General features: G+C 39.1%; 1 protein-coding gene across 13 annotated transcripts in view; it reads right to left on the bottom strand.

Moving 5' to 3' along the window:
• Window positions 1–20,621, bottom strand: part of usp (retinoid X receptor ultraspiracle) — a 63,826-nt gene that overhangs the window by 21,887 nt on the left and 21,318 nt on the right. For 10 of the 13 annotated variants that reach the window (XM_069120602.1, XM_069120594.1, XM_069120605.1 and 7 more), the window contains exon 2: window positions 13,895–14,261. The exons of 1 other annotated variant lie outside the window; for it this stretch is intronic. In XM_069120602.1, coding sequence (XP_068976703.1) covers window positions 13,895–13,979 — 85 coding nt within the window. In that variant the 5' untranslated portion in view covers window positions 13,980–14,261. Of the gene's footprint in view, window positions 1–13,894; window positions 14,262–14,362; window positions 14,732–18,007; window positions 20,599–20,621 lie in introns of those variants that run through there. 2 more of the 13 variants (XM_069120603.1, XM_069120600.1) reach the window with 2 other exon arrangements.

Genomic DNA, 20,621 nt, shown 5'->3' with positions numbered 1-20,621 from the left:
GAGCCAAAAATTCTACGTAAAAAAGACAACATTTTTATTACAATGATCTAGAGCTAAGTTAGACGATTTCATGAGTTTCGGTGAACTTTGGTTTATCATTTGCGGCGATCAACGTTCACAAACGTGAAATATGCGTATCAGCGCGACTGTCGGTCTCGCCGCGAGTCTCTTTAATCCGCACGGCATTGAGCTCGAGAGGCATCCTGAAATGAGTAATGCAAAACACGAAGCAGCGGCGTTCGTTGGTCGTCGCTAACTTTAGATCTATGTAAACGGACGTATAAGCGCTGAATTAAGCAAATAACTTGGCGCACGCGGCACACGTTACATACTGCTGATAAGTATCGCGACACTTTAGTCGATTTCAAATAACGAAATACGAACGTCTTTAACACGCTTAAGTTAATTAAAGGAATACGGATATCAGGCGTGTAAATCAATACATTTTTTAACAGGATACAAATTTTATTCGCGAATCACGTAATATGAATTTGACGAACAAAATTGTTTCCATTATTTAATCGATTGAAATTATATGGAGGATGTGGATGGAATTTTTGTTTAATTACTATGAAGATAAAAAAATGTCTGAATTTGAAATTATCGTCATCAGAAGTAGGTTAGTCGAAAGATACTGAATTAATTTATATATTTTATAAACGTTTTTATGTTTCAATGTAAATTACCAACGAAAATAATGAAAGAGGTGTTATCAGCAAACTTCTCAGCTCTACAGGAAATTGTCCATGTCGCTTGTCTGTTAATTTTATTAACGAAAAATCAATAGTAATCTAAACCAATATGAAAGTAATATTCATCGTTCGTTTCGTTCGTATTACATTCTGAAAACAAGCGGTAATCCATTAACGTTCATATTTTTATTCAACGTCGTTTCGAAACGAACTGATTCGATGAACATTACCAGAATTTAATGAAAACTAGAAGAAACGTTTAAATCAATTTTCTACGAATCTCGACAACTTTGTACCTGAAGTGGTAAAATAGCCAGATACTAAATTCCCAGATGAAGCTCATAATAGAAAATAGATGGAAGACACGAGCCATCGGTACATCTACGACGAGCCGCGTCGTGACAAATCTTAAAAACGATACATTTTGCACAGATTTGTTATCTTTCAGCGAGGAAGAAACTATATCTTCAGTTGTATCATCTTCGCATAAATATCAACGATCCAAGAACAGTATCCATTGAGAAATGAAAATAGAACAGTCGAATAGTCCAATAGATCCAAAAATATCAAGCTTTGGAAAACTTTTGCGACAAGTCCACGGCCTTTTAACGATAAGCGTTTAAAAGAATTACAAAGCCAGATATATCGTTTCAAGATCAAATGGAAAAGTAATTTTAACATGGAAAATGTTGACGATGTATCGAATTTTAAAATTGTCCTCTCATAAAAGAGCATCGTAAAACATTGACAAAACGAAGCAAACAAATCACCGACCAGTTTCCTATTCGTATCATCCACCTCGTCCAACTCGTATCGAGAATAGGCGTTTGAAAAACTGCGCGAGAAACGCACAGCACGATCGTTCGTACATCGATCGTAAATGGAGCAGAGAGTAGAATAGGCGAAGACCAACGATCGGTGTATCTAAAGAATCATTTTTCAGTCATTATTCGATGGGGAGGGCCGACCGTTTATGACGGTGACGTCACCGTCTGACAATTTGAACGCTCTTCCGAAACTGAAAACCAGTTTCCCGCGCTGCAGACCTCTTCTGCAAACGCCTTAGGCGCATCGAGGATGCTGCAGCTCCTCTCGCGCCAGGTACGACCGAGATCGTAAATTCACTGTAAATCCACCTCTTTCTTCTGTCAGATATAATATATACATTGGCGGTCGCGTGTACTACGCGTACATTGTGTCATGTTTTCAAATTGGCAACTTTGTAGCTTTCACATTCCAAGTTCATCCTCGTTTAAAGATGCCATCATCGGATTTCTGGCATCTGCACCTTAGAATGCGAAAGTATCCTAGGAATTTCAAGGCATCGCGGAATTTATCCACGAGTTTTCACTTGGGAAACGTTGCTTTTTCCTTGCACCCGAGTGTCGCACGTTTGACTTTCTATGGATCACGTTTTTCAGTTTTTCAGTTTCTCGTTTTTGCGATTTTCGTTTGGACCAATTACTTTGGAAAAATGCATCGAACGAAATATACCTCGGTTCTTCCTCCTTGTCCTATATCGTAAGCGAAACTGTGAAAACATAGATGGAAAATAGATCAGGAAACGTTGATCTCGTCAAACGAAAACGTATCGATTTAGCCGAATGCGAGGCAAGTTGACGCTGCTTTGAAGCGGCAGAGACACGCGAAACGAAACGGAGCAAATAAAATAAAAAAAGACGCTGGTTTTCGACGATGCTGCCACGGAAAAGAAGAGAAAGAGAGAGGAGGGGGGGGAGAGTTTTTAACAGTTTCCTGCACGCAGCTGCGACCGGATGCCGCTCCCACACCAGGATAGCGTTATGACGTTGCACATGCAACCCACGCGAACCTACATGTGCACGAACGTACCGAAAATAGTGGCGCTGCCCGTGACGTTAGTCCTTGAACCCGTGAAAAAACTCACTGGATTAATGGCTCGACCGCCGCTGATTTATTTTGCAGAAGAGTAGCGATGCGCGTGCGAGCTACTTGCGACGACAGTTCGCGAATTTTCTCGTATTTATTGCCTGTAAACTGATATATTTATGGAGACCATTAAACTAGTAACCTAAATCATTAACGATCGCTTTTTCTCCAAATTTATAGAATTTTATACGTAAATTCTGGTTGTGATTTTCATTGACTAAAATATTACTTGTTCCATTAAAATATTACTTTCTTCGATAAACATATTATCGTAAATTATAATTTTCGGCAAATATAATTAGAGATTGTAAATTTCGAGATTTAAAAAATCTTGATACGAATTAATCTTCTTAATCGCCGGAGACAGCGTGATATATATTTTTTTTGCAATTCGCTTCTTTATATTATGTTCTGTTCCCAAAGATTTCCAAGTTACTTTTAGTCTTTTAAGTGGAACTCTATTATTTATTCAGCTTATCTCGTACGCAATAGAGAGGCATAAATTCAAGTACCGCGCGTGATTTTTTTTTTTTTTTTTTGCCGTTATAGACATCCTGTCACGTTATTCTACCGAGAGAGATATATTACCAAATAAATAAAAAAGCATTGTCCTAAATTCAATTTTACGTACAAAATTGTACGACATCGTACACGAATCGATAGACTTCGGTAATAAAATATTCATAGCTTCGCGAAATAGGCTTTTCCTTGACAACAGCCAGAGATCAATCGCGAGCACAGGATGATCAATCGTAGAACGAATTTGTTTTCCTTCGAAACAGTAACGATTTACGACGAACGCGCAGCTCGAAATACTCTTAATACCTGAACAAACGCGCCAGTAGAAATTCCATTGTACAACGTACAAGGCGCGCGTTCAATGGTTCACAATGCATGAACGCGATAAGCGTGCGATTTTTGCTTTATCTTGTCAAGGTCGCCTGCGATTCTACGCAACACCCGCACAATTCTCCTATCGCGTCTGGTACAATTGTGCGATAATTATAATTCTGTGTATTTCAGTCTGTTATATTCACAATTTTCCCAGTTATCGATGATTCGGCTGAGAGACGAAAATCATACGATTCCACTATCCAAATTATGTTACCCGATATATAAAGTCGAACAATGAAAGTTTACAGTTCGATGCGAGGTATCGATACAAGGTCGAAGGAAATTAGTTTCCCAATGCATTGAGAACACGTTACAAGACCGTCTGGCGGACTCTTAAACGCGTGGCGTTCCCGTTTTCTTTTATGGATGTAAAACGTCTCTGCTGGACATTTTCGATCTCGCACGTGTGTTTCGTCGACGATGAAAGTCAAAGTACGATGCATCTAGAACGACACTGAATACGGATCGAAGTGTACGCGTGGAAAAAACGCGTACGAGCCGCGTGGCTCATGCATAAGGCCATTTCTTATGTCGGCAGGCGGCGTCGACTCTCGCCGAGAGGAGGACGCGAATCTCGGTCACATAGACGAATAATTCATATTCGTTCGTGGCTCTCTTGATAGACCCGACGAGTCGTCAAATTGTGAACTCTGTTAGAAATCAACTTTCGAGATTGAAACGAAATTCTAGGAATTTTAGATGTCCAATTTTCTACATGTTAAAATTCCAGTAGTTGGCGAGTAGGTAGCCAACCTTTTGCGTACTGAAGAAACACTTCGAACCTTTTTAAATGTTTCTTTACAAGTATTTACTATTATCTCAAAATTGTCAGTATTATTCTAACGACATCTGCTTCTTTTTATTACGTACTATCGTTATTGGTATTAGCGTCGTGTGTTAATTGATCTTTCTCAGAATATTTGACACACCCTCCTCGTTTACCTAATTTAGAAAAAATAATTTTGGCTATATAAAGTATATTTGGAATTGTGAATATTTTATCGTAATACGAATATCGTAATAAAAATAGAAGAGACATTCCACTTTTTCTTTAAAGTATACGTAATTACGCACTTGAAACGTTATGACATTTGAAGACAGTTATCGATTTCGATCTTTCCTAAGCAGGATAATTATTTTATGATAATGAACTCCCAGTATCGATTATATGTCTCGATCTCGTTACGACTATTTCACTTATCGTACATATGCAATAGTTTTTTCTTCCACATTGTCTCGGGACCTCCATTCCCGCTACGCAATTTAGAACATGGTAAACAGTCACAATCACCATTTAACCGTGTCTTGCTATATGTAATTCGCAATTCATATGCATGCAAAACAATGGTTTATTGCGCCATTTAGTTGCTCGAATGTGACTTTCGTGCAGATTTCCGGTGGGCATATCCGATTGAAAAATTGTATATAACAATAGAAATACGAGGAAAAGAAGCACGCAAAACTTGACGAACCTTTTACAAATTATCTTTGACATATACATCGCACATTATAGTCGATTATTATAATTACCATTTAAATTATACTAATTGTGAATAATTAACTAACAAATGCATGGTCAATAATGTAGGGAAAACAGGTTTAGCATGCAAAGGAACAATTCAAGATTTAAAGATTCGCAGATAAAAGTGTAGAAAAGATTCCTGGCGAGCAAAGTAGTCTCTTGCGTCTGACCAGCTACGACCCGAATCTCCTTAATCCTAACCGAGTTACACTCGCACTTTACCTACTGCATAAAAAAAAAAAAGAAAAGAGAAACTCAATGTCGTAAAAAGATATTACTCTTAATGCTTTTTAACTCGTCGGAATTACGTGCTGAATTTTCAGTATTTTCACATTGTTCTTCGTGCATTTGGAAATTATTTATTAATAACTCGTGTATGAAACTAAATTGTATTAACTGCAGAGTATATCATTTTAACTTGTTAACGGCTGAGTTTAGTTTCAAAAATCCCTTACGGGCTGCGCAGGTAAAATCAAGCAACGACGAGTATACACGTCGAACGCAGTTAACTGGTGAATACTTTTTGAAATCGTTGATGGATTCTGGAATTAAAATAGAGCGAATTGGAAAGTTTAAATAATAATTTTTGTCATAGGACAAAAAATAGGATTTCTTTTAATTCGCGACATTTTATTCCTACGCAATCTGATCTTTCCAGCTTAAAAATCCGAAAGAATATGAAACACGAATTCTGGACGGTAGCGGATGCAACGTGCACCTGCAACGAGTCGCGGTTACACGCCCACACGGCTGAAATCCATGCACCTAGGTTGAAATCTCGACCCCGTAACCTTCTCCCGGTGACCCAGGTACCAAGTTGCCCTGCACGTGGCGTTTGCTGCTATATAAAGTATGACTGCATATAGATCGGTCTGTTGTGCACTCGCAGGAGCGTAGCCACGACCCCCACGCACCCTGCTTTATCGATCGCGACAACCTCGACCGTCGATGCTCTTATTTCACGTCATAAATAAAACTGGCTCGATCTCTTTAACCTCCTCAGGGACGAATTTATTAACGCCAAAAAAGCTTCGTTCTCTTCTAATCTTCGTCATCGTTTTTGATAATTTCGTAATATGGCACTTTACAAGAACCATCAGATTTTTACCTTTTTTTAGTCGCGATTGTTTCGACATACGCAACTTGCAAAGAGATGAAATACCAACAGGCAAGAATGTACCAATTTCTCAATTCACGCGTATCATTGACACGCCATATAGATATCCGATTTTCATGAAATTGAATCAGAAACCTTCCCATAACTTAGCGTCTTTTCGTTCCAATTGTATACACCTTGTCTGTCTAATAAATGTAAAATAAAAAATCTTGGATAACAATCGAAAGATACGTTACAAAGGAAAAAGAAAAGAACGCGAAGGTAAGAGTGGTTTCTCGTTGTCTAATAGCGCGCCGTTTCAATGCAACTCGTATCTAACGAAGAAATCGAGCTACCGCTGCCGCGTGGTATATCAGCGAATAAGAGTATGTCGAGCTTGAATTGGCCTTGTACGCGAATACCATGGCGAAGGTCAGGGGTTCACGATTTCAAGCAGGTGAGCTAGCATATACTTACGCGCTCGTGGAACCGCGTGTATACGCCTCGTTGTCACAGGTGCAACGAGGCGTGTCGTTCTTGCACGCTTCCATTTACTCCCTCCTACTACCGGTGTACACGATAAAGAAATATATTTACAACGTGTTATATATCCGCAGGTAACTAGTGGAAGCTATACCAGGACGAAAAAAGTGTGCGTTACGCAAAAATGTGTCTCCGTTAAAGCGGATGCAACCGGAATCGATGGAACCGGAAACAACGGAACGACAAAACAAATTTTGATTTTTATTTTCTTAGATTTTTTGAAAGATTTCTCGACAGAGATGCTCAAATAAATATGTACGTTCTAAGTATCTAAGTATTTACGTTGCTAATTGACATATGAGGAAATTTCAAAGCACGTTTGCGCGGACACCTCGATATTAGGATTATCATACGTATTTGTTTAAAATGACGGGTTTCCATCTTCTTTTTCTGATAATTTCTGAAACTTATATCGGTCTCTTAATATCTTCCTGATCGATTGTAAATATTTGTGCTAGCATGCGATAAATGAACGTAGTAAAAACACGTTTAATAACAGTACTAGTGGAATATAGCAGTAACAGTAACCCTCCATTATAAAGTGATTATTAAACGGTGAGTTTCGACGCAATCATAATGTAATTTGTTGGACGAGGTGAACGACGAGCCCAGATATATCCATGTTATTCAACCTAATATGTGGCACTTTCCTCCTCTCCTATGAAGATACATTCGCAAACTTTTACTTGAATTTGTAGAAAAATATTTATAACAATGAAAATCTTTCGTATCTACAGAAATTTTATGGAAATCTAATTCGAATCTTTTTCTATCCAAACGTTCTCAGGAAAATATCATTTTACACAAGAATATTAAATAAATTCTAGATTTTGTTTAATCGACTGATCAATATATTTTAATGTGTCTAATCAAGAAGGATAGGAGCTTCGTTGTGGGAAATTCAAAGTGTAAAAATGAGCACGAAGATATACAAAATGTAAAAATAAGAATAATAATTCAATTAATTCTAATCGACAAATCCAACAGAAACACCAAAAGCAACATAAAATTCTTTATATCGATATCAACATCCTTAAAAATATCGTATCACCGACTAATCTTTCTGGAACGAATTACATCGATTCCAGCGTCGATTCGCGATCAAATCAAACATAGGATCGGAAAGGATTCGGTCCCAAGGTCCTTGTTTTATCGAGAACAGAAACAGAGTCGACAGTTTTGTTCGTTTGTTCATCGACAAACGCTAACGAAGTTAGTCAAGGAACGTCAACCAAGTTACATAATGGCCATGTATATAAGATAAAAAGGTCGTTAATCACGAGACGGGACGATCCCTGTTGACCTTCCTTCCACCAGTAGAACGATTAAGAAGACGGATTTCGATTGTTTCCAAAGTGAAGATCATTGTACCTACTTTCGAGTCTTCGTGGATTCTCGTTTCTACCAGTAGAAAGAAGCTGCTTGTTAAATCGACCTCCGATTGGAGATTCCGATCTTATTGTACTTATATTCGCACGTTCGACTATACAGAATGTTCCATTTAAGACGACACTATAGATGAGAAAGAAGATAGCGTTACTTGAATCTAGTGAAATCCAATTAACAGTCATTTTCACCGATGAAATTTTAAATCCTCGTATTTAGCGTAAAATCTTTCGAAGTTGTTAAAAATTCCAAAAAATTTCCTCGCAAAAACCATCTCTAAAAATTCCTATACTTATACGTCCAACTGAAAAACAATAAAAAATCCACAAATTTCATTGTGAAATTAACTTGAACACCCTGAAGAGTAATCCGTGGATACGCGTTCTCAGAATTACCCAGTCATCGAACGGGCTATATCAAGCATGTCCATGATTCAGATCACTGTCATCTATAATCAATGTTCGTAACAAAATGATGGAGATCGTCGCTGCTCGAGATGGTCGGAAAATTTGCAGTTCCAACGTCGACTGGGTAGAACGGATCGCCTGCAGGACACGTCGAGTCTCTAGAACTCGAAAGGTCTTCGCGACATCGGGGATTTCACGTTCGATAAGAGCAACCGGATGTCTGGCAGATACGTAGATAAATGGCAGGGGGATGAGCGAAGACAAAGTCGAGTTTCCATGGACGAGGTAAAAATAGCTAGATCACGGGTGAAAGAGATCGCTTATGAGGAAACGGAATAAATCCGCGTGGACAGTTACCTGAGGCAACGCGAGATTCGTATCGTTTCATTCGATTTCCTGCGTGTCATTCGCGAAACTTCGTGATGCGTAGTCGGACACTTTTATGATATCGTTTCTGTAGGGAGGAAGAAACTTTAGCAGGCTATTTGCATATTACGGACGAAATAAATAGAACGCTAGGAGAATTTTGTTTCTAGCGATAGTTTGACGTTTGTATCGAAATGAAACGTTGCAAGTTTAACGAGTTAACGTCAGGTTTTACATTTGTTAACGATGCACCGTGTGACGCAAAAGTTTCTCTGTGCTTTATAAAAAATGCTTTATCCTTTATTTGCATTTTATTTTAATAAAATATGAACTTTCTGTAGGGATCTTCGTATGAGAAACGTATAGGAGATTTGTAATTCTGCTTGGTTGCTGACTATTATCCTACATGCACGTTTATTTTTCCAGTTAATGTAGCGGAGGCAACGGTATACATACACCATGGGGAATAACAATGGAGGCGTGCATCCAACGTGCCCGACTCGCACCGCGTATGGAAATTTTCTGCATGTGTCACGGTATAAAACGTCATCTTCCCCATGGCGCATCCAATAATCAACCGTCATAAACGCGACTACTCGAGCACGTGCTTACATCGTGCCTTTCGTCGCTACGTGTGTTCATCCCTTTGCTTAGGTTTTATCATCGAGCTTCGTCAAACTTCATTTAAATGCTTCACATAAAACGATGAAATGAATAACGTAATTTAGATATAAAAAAAAAATTACGTATTCCGTCTAAAATAAATTTAGACGTATCGCGTGATATATCGAAGAAGGAAACGTGCCAAGAATATTTTTCCATACAATTTTGTGTGAGAATTCGCGATATCTGTACGAAGAATTAAATCTCTCTGATTAAAAATTCCCCATCTCTACGTTCTTCCCAATTCGAAGATTCTCGGAAGCTTGCTGCGTGTCGAGTAAAGTAAATCTGATATTTCAGAAAATTATTTCCAATCTTAAGGGTGGCCACGCACCGAAGAAACTTTCAGCGGTGTCACTTTCCAAAATTTGATTTTATTTCTAAAGAATTGCACTTCGTCGCAGAACCATGAGAGAATTTAAACGAGAAGGGAATATACGTTCAAAGTAATCCGACCGATTTCTGGTATTCGTGATTGCGTCAACAATAAAACAAAGAGGATAGATACCGCGACTTTCACGGTGAAACTCGGTGGCGACACAAGAGCTACACGTTCCATATAACGCGAATACGTGCTCGAAACGCTTATTAACGCTGTGATCGTCCCGCTACGATTGCGTATGCCGATACGTACACGTAATAGATACATCTAATCGGTCACTATCCACGTTACGAAGACTGCCAACGTGACTACAATGAATGATCGCTTCCTGTACAAAGCCTTGCTCTGCTGCATCTCGTTGCCTCACGGGATTTCGATGATTAACCTCGTGTGATCCAGTCTTCTTCGAAGATCAAAAAACGATGATAAAATCTTGTTTCAGTTTATTAGACGCCGGTGGAACCGATGTAGATGTACGACCATGCATCTGGTTCTAATTTTAGCGAAGAGAAATTTCACGAATTTTCAAGAATCGAACGATCGTCGCTTCGCAGAATATTCCGAATAATATAAAGCAGCTGTAGGTTTAAAATTGAAATATACCGTAAACTTCGGAAATTAATCTCAGGCATTATGTTCAGGCAAAATTGAGAGCAAATATCTCGTTTAATTTAAAACGCATAGATACGAATATTCGTGCGTTTTTCAAAGAACCATCTCTCGAAAGAGTTTGCGATCGCATATATTAATCGATTATGCGCCAACTACGTGAATCATCGAGTCTATCTGACGTTACTTTCGTTGTAAACATCGACGCCTGTAACACTGAACTCAAATCGGATGAACGAACAGAGGGAATCAACGCGGTACTTTCGCTCTTACATCGATCGAACGCTGTCATCCACAGCTTGGTACGCGAACGATATAAGCTTTACGATTTATCCGTAATCCCTCTTCTCCTATTTTCTCTTTCTCTTCTCTCTCTTTTTCCTATCTCTTCGCTTTTCTTTCCTTCCAGACATTACCATAACTCGCATCGATATCTCAGCCACGAAAGAACGTAATTTTCGACGTATTCTTGTACGACGTACGTGGTCCCCAGTGTAAAAGGATTAAACCTACTTCGGTGCCTGATGCAGTCGCTCGAATCGTTAATTAAACGCGCGCGTCTGGTTAGAATTGCTCAAACTCAAGCGACTACCACCCACGTACCGTTACGAGCCGCACGAACCTAATCAAACACGATAGGTGTAGCGTTGGTGCACACGTGTGCAACCGCGAGGTTGCACTTCACGGCTGGTTCGCATCGGTGCCAAGGTTGCGTTCGTGCTGGTGCGTGGATTAATCGAACCAGCGCAAACCGCTCTACCGATCGTCTCGTGCTCTTATCGCGCGTTGTTGCACGTGTACGTAGCATAACCTAGGGGTGGACACGTGTGTACAACGGAGATTGGGCCAGGGGTCTAAGCTAAGCAAATAAAGCCGCGGAAATTACGTAGAGGAGGTGAAGTTCAGTTTCTATGAACACTGAACGAGGTGAGGTTTGTAAATATTAGGAATGAAAGCGTAGATAGAGGTTATTTTTTTAAAAGAACCCTTTGACTTACATATCGAGAGTTTCCGTGGTTCTGTAGATCAAGCATCGAGAGCTACGTCTCATTTCGTTAATTTCACGACTATATTTTTAGAAATTGTTGTAATTCCGTGTAAACAAATTTGCTTAATTTTATGATTTTGTTGGTTTATGATTTTATGGTTTTGTTCATTTTCTCACGCGGATAGTCGTAACTTTTTATTCGCATCTCTTTGAAAAAGAAACGTACTGTCTCGTACTGTCATTCCGATACGTAGACAGCGGATTTTTACGCATTCGTGGGAAATTTCAAAGTATAAAACGCGCACGATACGTGCAATATGCAAAAATATATAGGATATTCAAAGTGCAGTACGCGTTATAATATGTAGTAGGTAAATCAAATTTCTACGTAAGTCTAATCTCTACGCATGAATTTGCATAAATATCAGCGAACTACCGATAAGGCGTACGAATACATTTACGAATGACTATATGTGCTTACCAGTGCAGATATTCGTAATTTAACTGTTGTAATCTACGTTATTCTACGTAACAGCCAGCGTATCATTTTCCCATCTACGATCTACCAACACATTTCATCTTCGTATAAAAACTTTGAAAGAAAAGGAAGAATCCAACGGAAGAAAAAAAAAAGAAGAGGAAGAGAACGACGAAGAGATCGTGTAAAGCTTGAAATGCGTCACTCCGCGTGTTGGCCGGCAATAGGGGCACGCGATAATGCTCGAAAAGCCTCGTAAATTGCGGCAGGGGCGTAGATAACGAGGCGCATTGGCGTGACCTTCTCGCTGCGAGCGTCTGCGGACCGCTTTAAGGCCACTTTTAAAACCGCGACTGATAACGATGTGCTCGCGAGACCGCCGCGAGCGCATGCGTTTTCGCTCGCGAATTCTACACGCCATTCAAGTTTCAATAGCCGACCTTCACCCTATGCTATGCTTAATAGGAGACGAGCGCGCGTTAAACGCTGCAGTCCGCGAGCGGGTATCGAGAAGAATCGGCGTGAGTCACTCGGGCATCGAGATATCGATGCTTCGGCGATAAAAATCGCGTTTCTCTCAGCGATGAAAATTTGCCGATTCTATAGCTTTTCGCGCGTTCAAGCGAGAAAAGGTATAGCGAGAATGAAATGTCAAAATTTGGATTGATTCGATTTCTATCGATCTAAACACGACAACATCCTTCCCTAAGCAATTCAAAATGTCCAAGAAGAATTCAAATTTACCGATTTCCTGTGAAAATTGACAAGAATATTTCTTCTACGATCTGTTAAACAATTATAGAAGTATAAATTCGAATTTAAAATAAACAGAAAACGTAATATACTATATTACGGATATAGTTATTGCGAAACTATAACAAGGATAATATCGAGGACAGATAAGAGCAAGCCTTGAAACAGGTGCTAATTGACCGTCTACCAGCAGTATGCTAATTACCATTCGCACATTTCAACAGTCGGTTTCGTTTAGGTACCATTAGAGCTTGAAATTCATGGCGCGAGGAGGTTCCAGTGACATCAATTTTAATCGTTAAGTGTGATCGCCAAGGCTATAATTCGCGGTGCATTTGCCAAACGATGTGTATCGTTCCGAGTGAAATTATAGCTCTTAAATGGAACAGGTAAATTAATCACCTATGTTCGTCTAACTAAAAAAGAATATCTAATAGACTTCGTACAATAACAGATCGAACCAATGACGAAACCAACGATAATATAAACGGCTAAAACAGTATATAAAAAATATATCGAAGAAAGAAAAGAGAAAGAAAAAAGAAAATCCTTACACGCATGGATCGTAGATTAATTAAAAAAGACCAAAGTATCTAGGCCAGCGTACAAAGTATAAAACGAAACACAGTACGGTACAAAGAGTACTTTATGAGAAACAAATACGTCTTGCATACGCGAGCAATTAATGGCGCATATGCAATCTTTCAAGAAGGTTTAACGCGACTCGGTATTTTATTAGCCTGGTCATATAATTCTTGCGAAACATGCGTAAACTAATGACTCGGGAATGCAATAAATGGTATTACGTGTCTGACAGCACAAAGAATAGGACCTTTCTTTCCCGCTTTCGCAAATAACTGGAAACGTTATATCGCATTCCACGTGCATGTACAGGATGATCCATACATATGGGATTATGTTGTAAAATAAATTATATGCAACTGTATCGTAGGAGTAGCGTATTTCGTGTTATGTACTTTGCTTAAATAATTGAAATATTCTACGACAAGAAATTATTCTATTACCGTCGATAGTTTCCGATTAAAAAAGTTATTAACAACTTTGGAAAAAAAGCTACTTGTCGAGAACTTTCTTATTCGTTTTCAGCGGAGATTGTTATTCTTGATAAATGGAACATCCTGTATAAAATGATTTAAACGATTAATTATAATAGTTATACATATATGTGGTATCAGAATATACATACAAGTGTTCCCACGGGACCAATGCCGGGCCTGGGTCCCCTGGATGATGGCGGTCACCGACATCATCGGTTTCTCCTTCTTCATCATCTTGGCCGTCTTGATCTTCCTGTTTTCACTCGTCACTTTTATCTTCTTTCTTTTTTCGTCGATACTTCACTGAACCCGAGGGATCCTACTCTCAAGCGAAACTCGCGCGATACCCTGGTCGCTTCATCTCGAAAAACGAAAAAACGACTAGCCGCCACCACCCCCTCCTCCGTCTTCCCCTAGATCGAGCTAACTTCCCCGCCTCTTTTGGTATCGATTTGGTTTCGTTCAATGCACTTCTCTTTGGCTGTTTTGCGCTCAACCGGTCAACTCTCGATCGTTCTACGATTAGGAACAAGAATGGATTTATTGAACGAACGAACTGGTTTTTAACGTCGCGATTCGATTCACAATTTGGTTCACGATACAAAGATTTATCGTACTTGTTAATTATTGCTTCAATATCTTCTTTTTTCCTTATTTGTTTTTCTTTTTTTATTTTCAATCAAGAGGCATTCGGTAAATTTAAATTTTGAAAAGGAAAATTGTTCGATATTTTCAATAAAGGTATCGTTCCAGAGAAAAAATTTTATTGTCGGTTTTTGTGTTCTTTTTAATCACCGGGCATAAAAAAGGAAATATCTTCGCGTTTTTAAAAAGTACGAACTACGTAGAGCACACGTGTAAAATAGAATAGCGAAATTCGATTGGAAGTTTGAAGTACGGTATGGGTGTTACACGCTGAACTTTAAATAGCTTTTCGAAATTGGATATCATGATATGTCAAGAAGTAATTGACCAATTTGCGCGGAAGTTTCTACATACATATATTGTATGAAATATAGAATTTCTGTATTACTCCTGTCGAAGTCTACTCGATGCCAATATTTTATATCGTGGTTTCTTTATGAAAAAGTATACGAAGGAATTTTACAAAAAATCGGTACGACCCTGGAATTTTTCGAAAAAAAACCTGTTTATCATAAACTTGAAACAAGAATTCCTCCATATATTCGTCAAACTGAAGACAGTTTTCAACGTTAGAGAAACGCAAGTGGCCCGAAAACTACCGTAAGAGAGCAGTAGGATTAATGACAACGGACGCGAAGCAAATTTCAACAATTTAACTCAAATTTTCATCCAAACCAAGAACCGATCCTATCCATAGCACAGTTACTTCGAATCATATAACCAAACAATTCTACGATTAAGTTATCGTAAATTCACAAGAAGCACCTAGGCTTCGGTCGCTTGATTAACTGGGACAGCTGAAAAATGATTCAATAAACCGCGATAAAACAAGAACGTAAATTGTATCTGCGTACGCTATGGTTTTATAATTAATAATTAGTCACGACAATTTTTATCGTGATATCAAATTGCGAAACGATCCTTTCCGATTCTCTCGTTGTGTTCTTTTCTTTCTGATCGAGCTTATTATTCAAAAATGTAGAAAAAAAAGAAACCTAAGATAAACGTATCGCGGTGCGGTAAATAGAGCGGGACGTTAATCCAAGCTAGATAGAGTTTCTGCTGGAACCGAGCTCTACGATACGAGTTTCGCTGGCGTAGCGTGAGCGGAAGTTCGACTTGGCAAAAATGACAACCATCCCCTTGAGAAACAGCCTTTAGTACGTAATAAAAGAAGAGCACTCGCCGAAGAATAAAAACATTGCGATTATAGTATGCATAGGAAATATTTCTCAAAGTCATGAACTTGAGAGTAAAGGAACTTCGAACACAGTGATAACTTCCGGTTATGAATCATACGTTCAATTAGATATTGCTATATTACGTGCGAGATACGGGGAGTTCCGAAGAAATACGTTCCGTTACGTCGTCGCATAGATAATTTTTTTTTTTTTTTTAATGTTAAAAAGTATTGTTTCATAAAGTGAGTTGTAGCGTATATCGTTAACGATATGCAAACGTTATTAGAATAATCCGATATTAATCGTCATAGTTGACTCGGAGTAATTGAACTTGCTAAGATAATTCGATTCAGAGAACAGCGAATAGAAATTGAAAGCAGAAGAAACTCGAAGATCATCGATTCTTCGGAAACACGTTCAAAGTCGTAGAGGATTAAAATACGTACGTAAACCGAGAATAAACCAGCGAGATTCGGGGAGGACGAGAGAGCGAAAGCGAACGAAAATGAAAAGTTGGAATGCGTCATCGGCGAGATCAAAAGAGTCCCGCGACCGACTGTCACGGACGGCGATATTTCACGCTTTTTACGCGTTCGAGAACCGACGAAGAAAAGCGAGAGTCCCTGGTCGTCCTCGACAAAAATTCGCGCAAGATATCTGTATCATTTCTCAGACCAACTGTTTATCATTTAACGCTAACTACAATTGTAATTAGAAAAACAATTGAATTCTCGCGTTCGATCAATATTTATGAGTTCCAACGTACGTACTTTTGCGATAAATCGTACCGAATTTATTCGCAGAGTATCTCAAACGTTTGTCGCTGTAGACCCTTCGATTTTCTCATTCGAATCAAAGAAATTCACATCGATAGAAATAATTGGAATCGGCGAAAATTCGTTCGATCCGGAACCGAGTAAAATCTCGTTCGGATGAATAGAGTGCCGGTGTAAATGGAATTCCTGCAGTCGGTGTTACAAACGATGACCTTGACCACAGCATGTAGGCAGCAAAATGCGATTGCCTTGGCTGTGCAACGGCGACAATCGCCGCCGGTGGAGAAACAATGCTTACGTAACGCAGCCAATTATGCAAAATGCAACGTATGTCCACGTGCATCGCAGCGGTGCATCTTCTATTCTCTTAGCGTCGCGTGTATCCGCCTGGCGACTCTGCTTCCTAACGTCGCTGAACGATAATGCTCGTCCAAACATGCCGCGAGTCTACGACCACTGTTATGTAAAACCTGCCCAACAGGGAAACGGAATTGCCTTCGTTAACTAAGGTAAAGACGAATATCGTCTGCTGGTTCTTCGGTTTCCTAATTTTTCTTTTTCGATCGATCAATTTTTTTTCGCGACGATCAATCTCGACGATGAATGAAAGGGAGGACGTATTTCTAATGGCGGCTCCCGGAGTCGAGGTTGAAGTTCAAGGTTACAGACGAAGAGGCTACGTCAAGCCCTGTCTACTAAGAAAGACGAATCGATATGTACCCGGTGCTCCGCAAGTAGAATCAGACGGCAGAGTCTGACACGAATGCAGGTGGTTGAAGCTACTTGAGTTTTTACGACGAAGATTTCGACGCGAGATCCGACCTTTTGCGATGTACTTTTATTAGCGATCGATTTTTCATCGCGATCTTGGCGCACAATTTTCTACCGATCGATTCTCTGTAACGATTCTTGATAAAGACTGATAAAATGGTAAAAAAAAAAAATTGAAAAAGGGGTTGGGAAACAACGGTGCAGAACGTGTTTTCGACGTTTCGAACTAGCTTTCACGGATTTTTGAAGCGGTATTGGCAGCTCGAGTACAATGCCATCGATCTGTCTTCTAAAATAAAGACGAGTAGCACAGAAACAAAGGAGACCCGAACATACATGATTTATTTATTCCAGAACGACCGAACTCGATATGTTATTGTCATTTGCAGCGTGAAAGTTAATCGATAACACACGCTTCACCCGTTATCCATTTCTCACATGTTGGACGCGTAAGCTATTCTTCGGATGGCCTCGAGCCACTAGACACGACGTAGACTGAATTTGGCGAATCATTTAGCGACCTGTGAAATAGCGTCACTTACATACTTATCAAACGTTTCTCTCGCCGTTTGTCACGCTCTAAGTATCTCTAGACGTTGAATAAAATTATCTTTGAATTCATTTTATCGACGATTTCAATCGTCCGATCGATTAATTTTTACGAAAGGATTAAAAGAAAATAAATCCATGTAAAAAGCTGTTAAAATTAGCAAAGTGGAAAGTTCCAAGTATAAAGAAACTCGAACGAAGGAAAGAAATATATAAAATGTTCGACTTTGTCAGGGTAACAAAGTAGAAGATAGGAAGATCGATACGTATGTCATCGAGCAACCTCGAGTAACTATGCAGAGAACCAAACAGAAGGGTGCACGCAAACTTGTTTACAAACCGAAGAAACGACGAAACAGGAACTTGGTGTGTGCAACGTATTTGAACGACAACAAAAAGTTGACCGCTGCAATGTTGCAGTCGCAGCAAAGATCAGCCGGGACCTTAATACTGCGTAGAAAATTGAAGAGAGGGAGAAGAGTACGCTGAAACTGCGTACTTTCGTAGTTAGGGTACGATGATTCACGAATACACCAGCCAATGCACCCGTGGAAAAATACGCAAACATAATAAATTCGTCGAAGCTTCGTTTCATAATCAGCCTCCTATCTGCGCCGATACTCACGTATATGAAAATAATTCGTTGATAAGACATGGATTTCGTAATTTTATCCAAAATAATCTTGTATCGCGAATTGTCACAATTTTTGCAACTGAAGTAGCAACAGTTTAAAAATCGTTGGAATAAATAAAACGGATGAACGACGATAAAATTATTTTCTATCGCGAAACATTATATTACAGCGTGGCGATTAAAATTACAAATATTAGAAATAAATCGAATAGACGAATGACGTTGAAATAATCCTCTACCGCTATAACTTTTGCAATTAAAGACGCGGATGTTAAAAAATAATTTAAAAATTTATGGAAAGTTAAATTACACGAAGATATTAAAATTCTCAAATTTGCATGGCGTACGCTTTCTTGAAAAATATGTTTGTTTTCTTCACGGTAGAACGTTTCAAGCGAGAAGAATTCATTATGCCTTGCGCAAATCTATCCGCGTCGTCGAATACATACGGCAGTATTTTTCACGGAAGAAGAAAGTAGCCGAAAGTATGAGACAACTAGTTCGACCAACAACTACAGTATGCGTGTGTATATCGTAGGAGAAACAAACGGAATAACACGAGTCTCTCGGAAGTCAAACTGATCCAACTCCATCTTTAAATCTAAGGTAATTATTCGTTATTAACAAAATGCGAATGTTCGTACAATTTCATATTTTTATTAATATAACTGAAATCCAAATAGCAATCTGCTTGGATGTCTCGTGTTTTCGTACATTTTCACACTCTAAAAGCAACTATTGATCATCGGTTCGATATGAATTTCTAAACACGACGAACAAAATAGAATTCAAACGGATATTTGTGTCAGCCTCTACATATTACAAGTATTAAATTAGATATTTGTAGGTATTTAAATCTCCTACAACTGCTATTGATTATTACCATTTAACTTTTCGAGAAATACGGCTCATGATCGTAAGTTTACTCGGCGCAAGAAAATGATATAAATAGTTATAAATTACAAAGCAAATTTTCAAAGGTAATGTTTAGAAAAGACAACGTCGGAGTGCCTTCCAAGCGGCTCGTATGTCGTACCGTGAACTTATTACAATGCGTTTAAAACGCTCGTGAAACTCGTCGAATTTCGAGCGATCGAGGCCAAAGATTGCTCGCTTGGCACGTGCGCTTCGACGGGCATAATGATCGTACCCACGCTACCGCAAAAGTCGTTGCAGCAAAAGTCACGTTTGATTACGACACACTGTGACAATATGCTTTGCACGATCGATAATGTTTGTGGCATCCTGCGACAGTTTTAGCGTCTCGCGTTCTCGGTCTTTGGCACCGAAAAGAAAATGCAAAACATTCGTCACGTTGCACGGAACACAGCCTGCGCTTCGTTTTCGATATTCAAATCATTCTCCCATTCTAATTACCTCGTTATTCTACCGCAAAGTCGTATCATCTTAAACCTAAACTTCGTCGTTAGAAAACCAAAGATTACTTTATTATTATATTACTCTCGTCCGATTTTATCGTGTTCGATCTCGTACCTGTATACGAGTTGAACATTTTAAAAAGGTTTCACGGTTACGAGACACGGTGTATTAGTTAACATTCTTTTAAATATTTTGCAATACGAAGCGGAAGATCTGTCCGACCAGAAACTTTGCACACCTCTGTACGATCCTAGGGAAAGGCAGACGAACAATATTATAAACTAAAACTTCGTTTATCTAATTTTGTATAACTTTTCCTTTGTATAATACGAGTTCGGATAAATGCATTCAAGCGGAAGTTTATTTGATCGGGCATTAACTGGAACTGTACACGTTCGAAGCCTCGCTTCCAAGATGTTTCATCGACGCGACGTTTTGAAGCTGCAACTGTACGCGAAGAAGAAGCACAACAGGTACGACATTCCCTTTTTACTAATCCACGAAGGTCGAGTTGCATTGTTACCGCAAGAGGCAGAACACAACGGGTCGCAATTGCGCGTTAGAAGCACCGTGCACTTTTTATGCACCATAAACGCAACGAAGGATCGGAGACGCTTATCTACGTATGTCGACAAACATGCTCGTGCTACGACGGAACACCGATAAACACTTTGCGTTCGATCGCTTCTCGAACAACACTGGTACTTTGACAAAAATCTTCGAATACGAAACCACGGACAAAGATTTTGCATCTATCCCAAAGGTAAAAAATTTGGAACGTCTGGTTTTAAATATCGCGCGTTATATCGTTATTCTTCTTATTATCGTCATACGCGAAAGAAGTTCTCTTTTTACTAAGAGTCGTTTGATAATTGACCTGTATGAACTTTAGGAAAATGTAGCGAGATATAGGAGCGTGGTATAGTGGTGTTAATATTCA

This window comes from Bombus flavifrons, chromosome 9, assembly GCF_040668555.2.
Source record: "Bombus flavifrons isolate JBK064 chromosome 9, iyBomFlav1_principal, whole genome shotgun sequence".
Classification (NCBI taxonomy): Eukaryota; Metazoa; Arthropoda; class Insecta; order Hymenoptera; family Apidae; genus Bombus; species Bombus flavifrons.
This window is presented reverse-complemented; position numbering and strand designations above follow the sequence as displayed.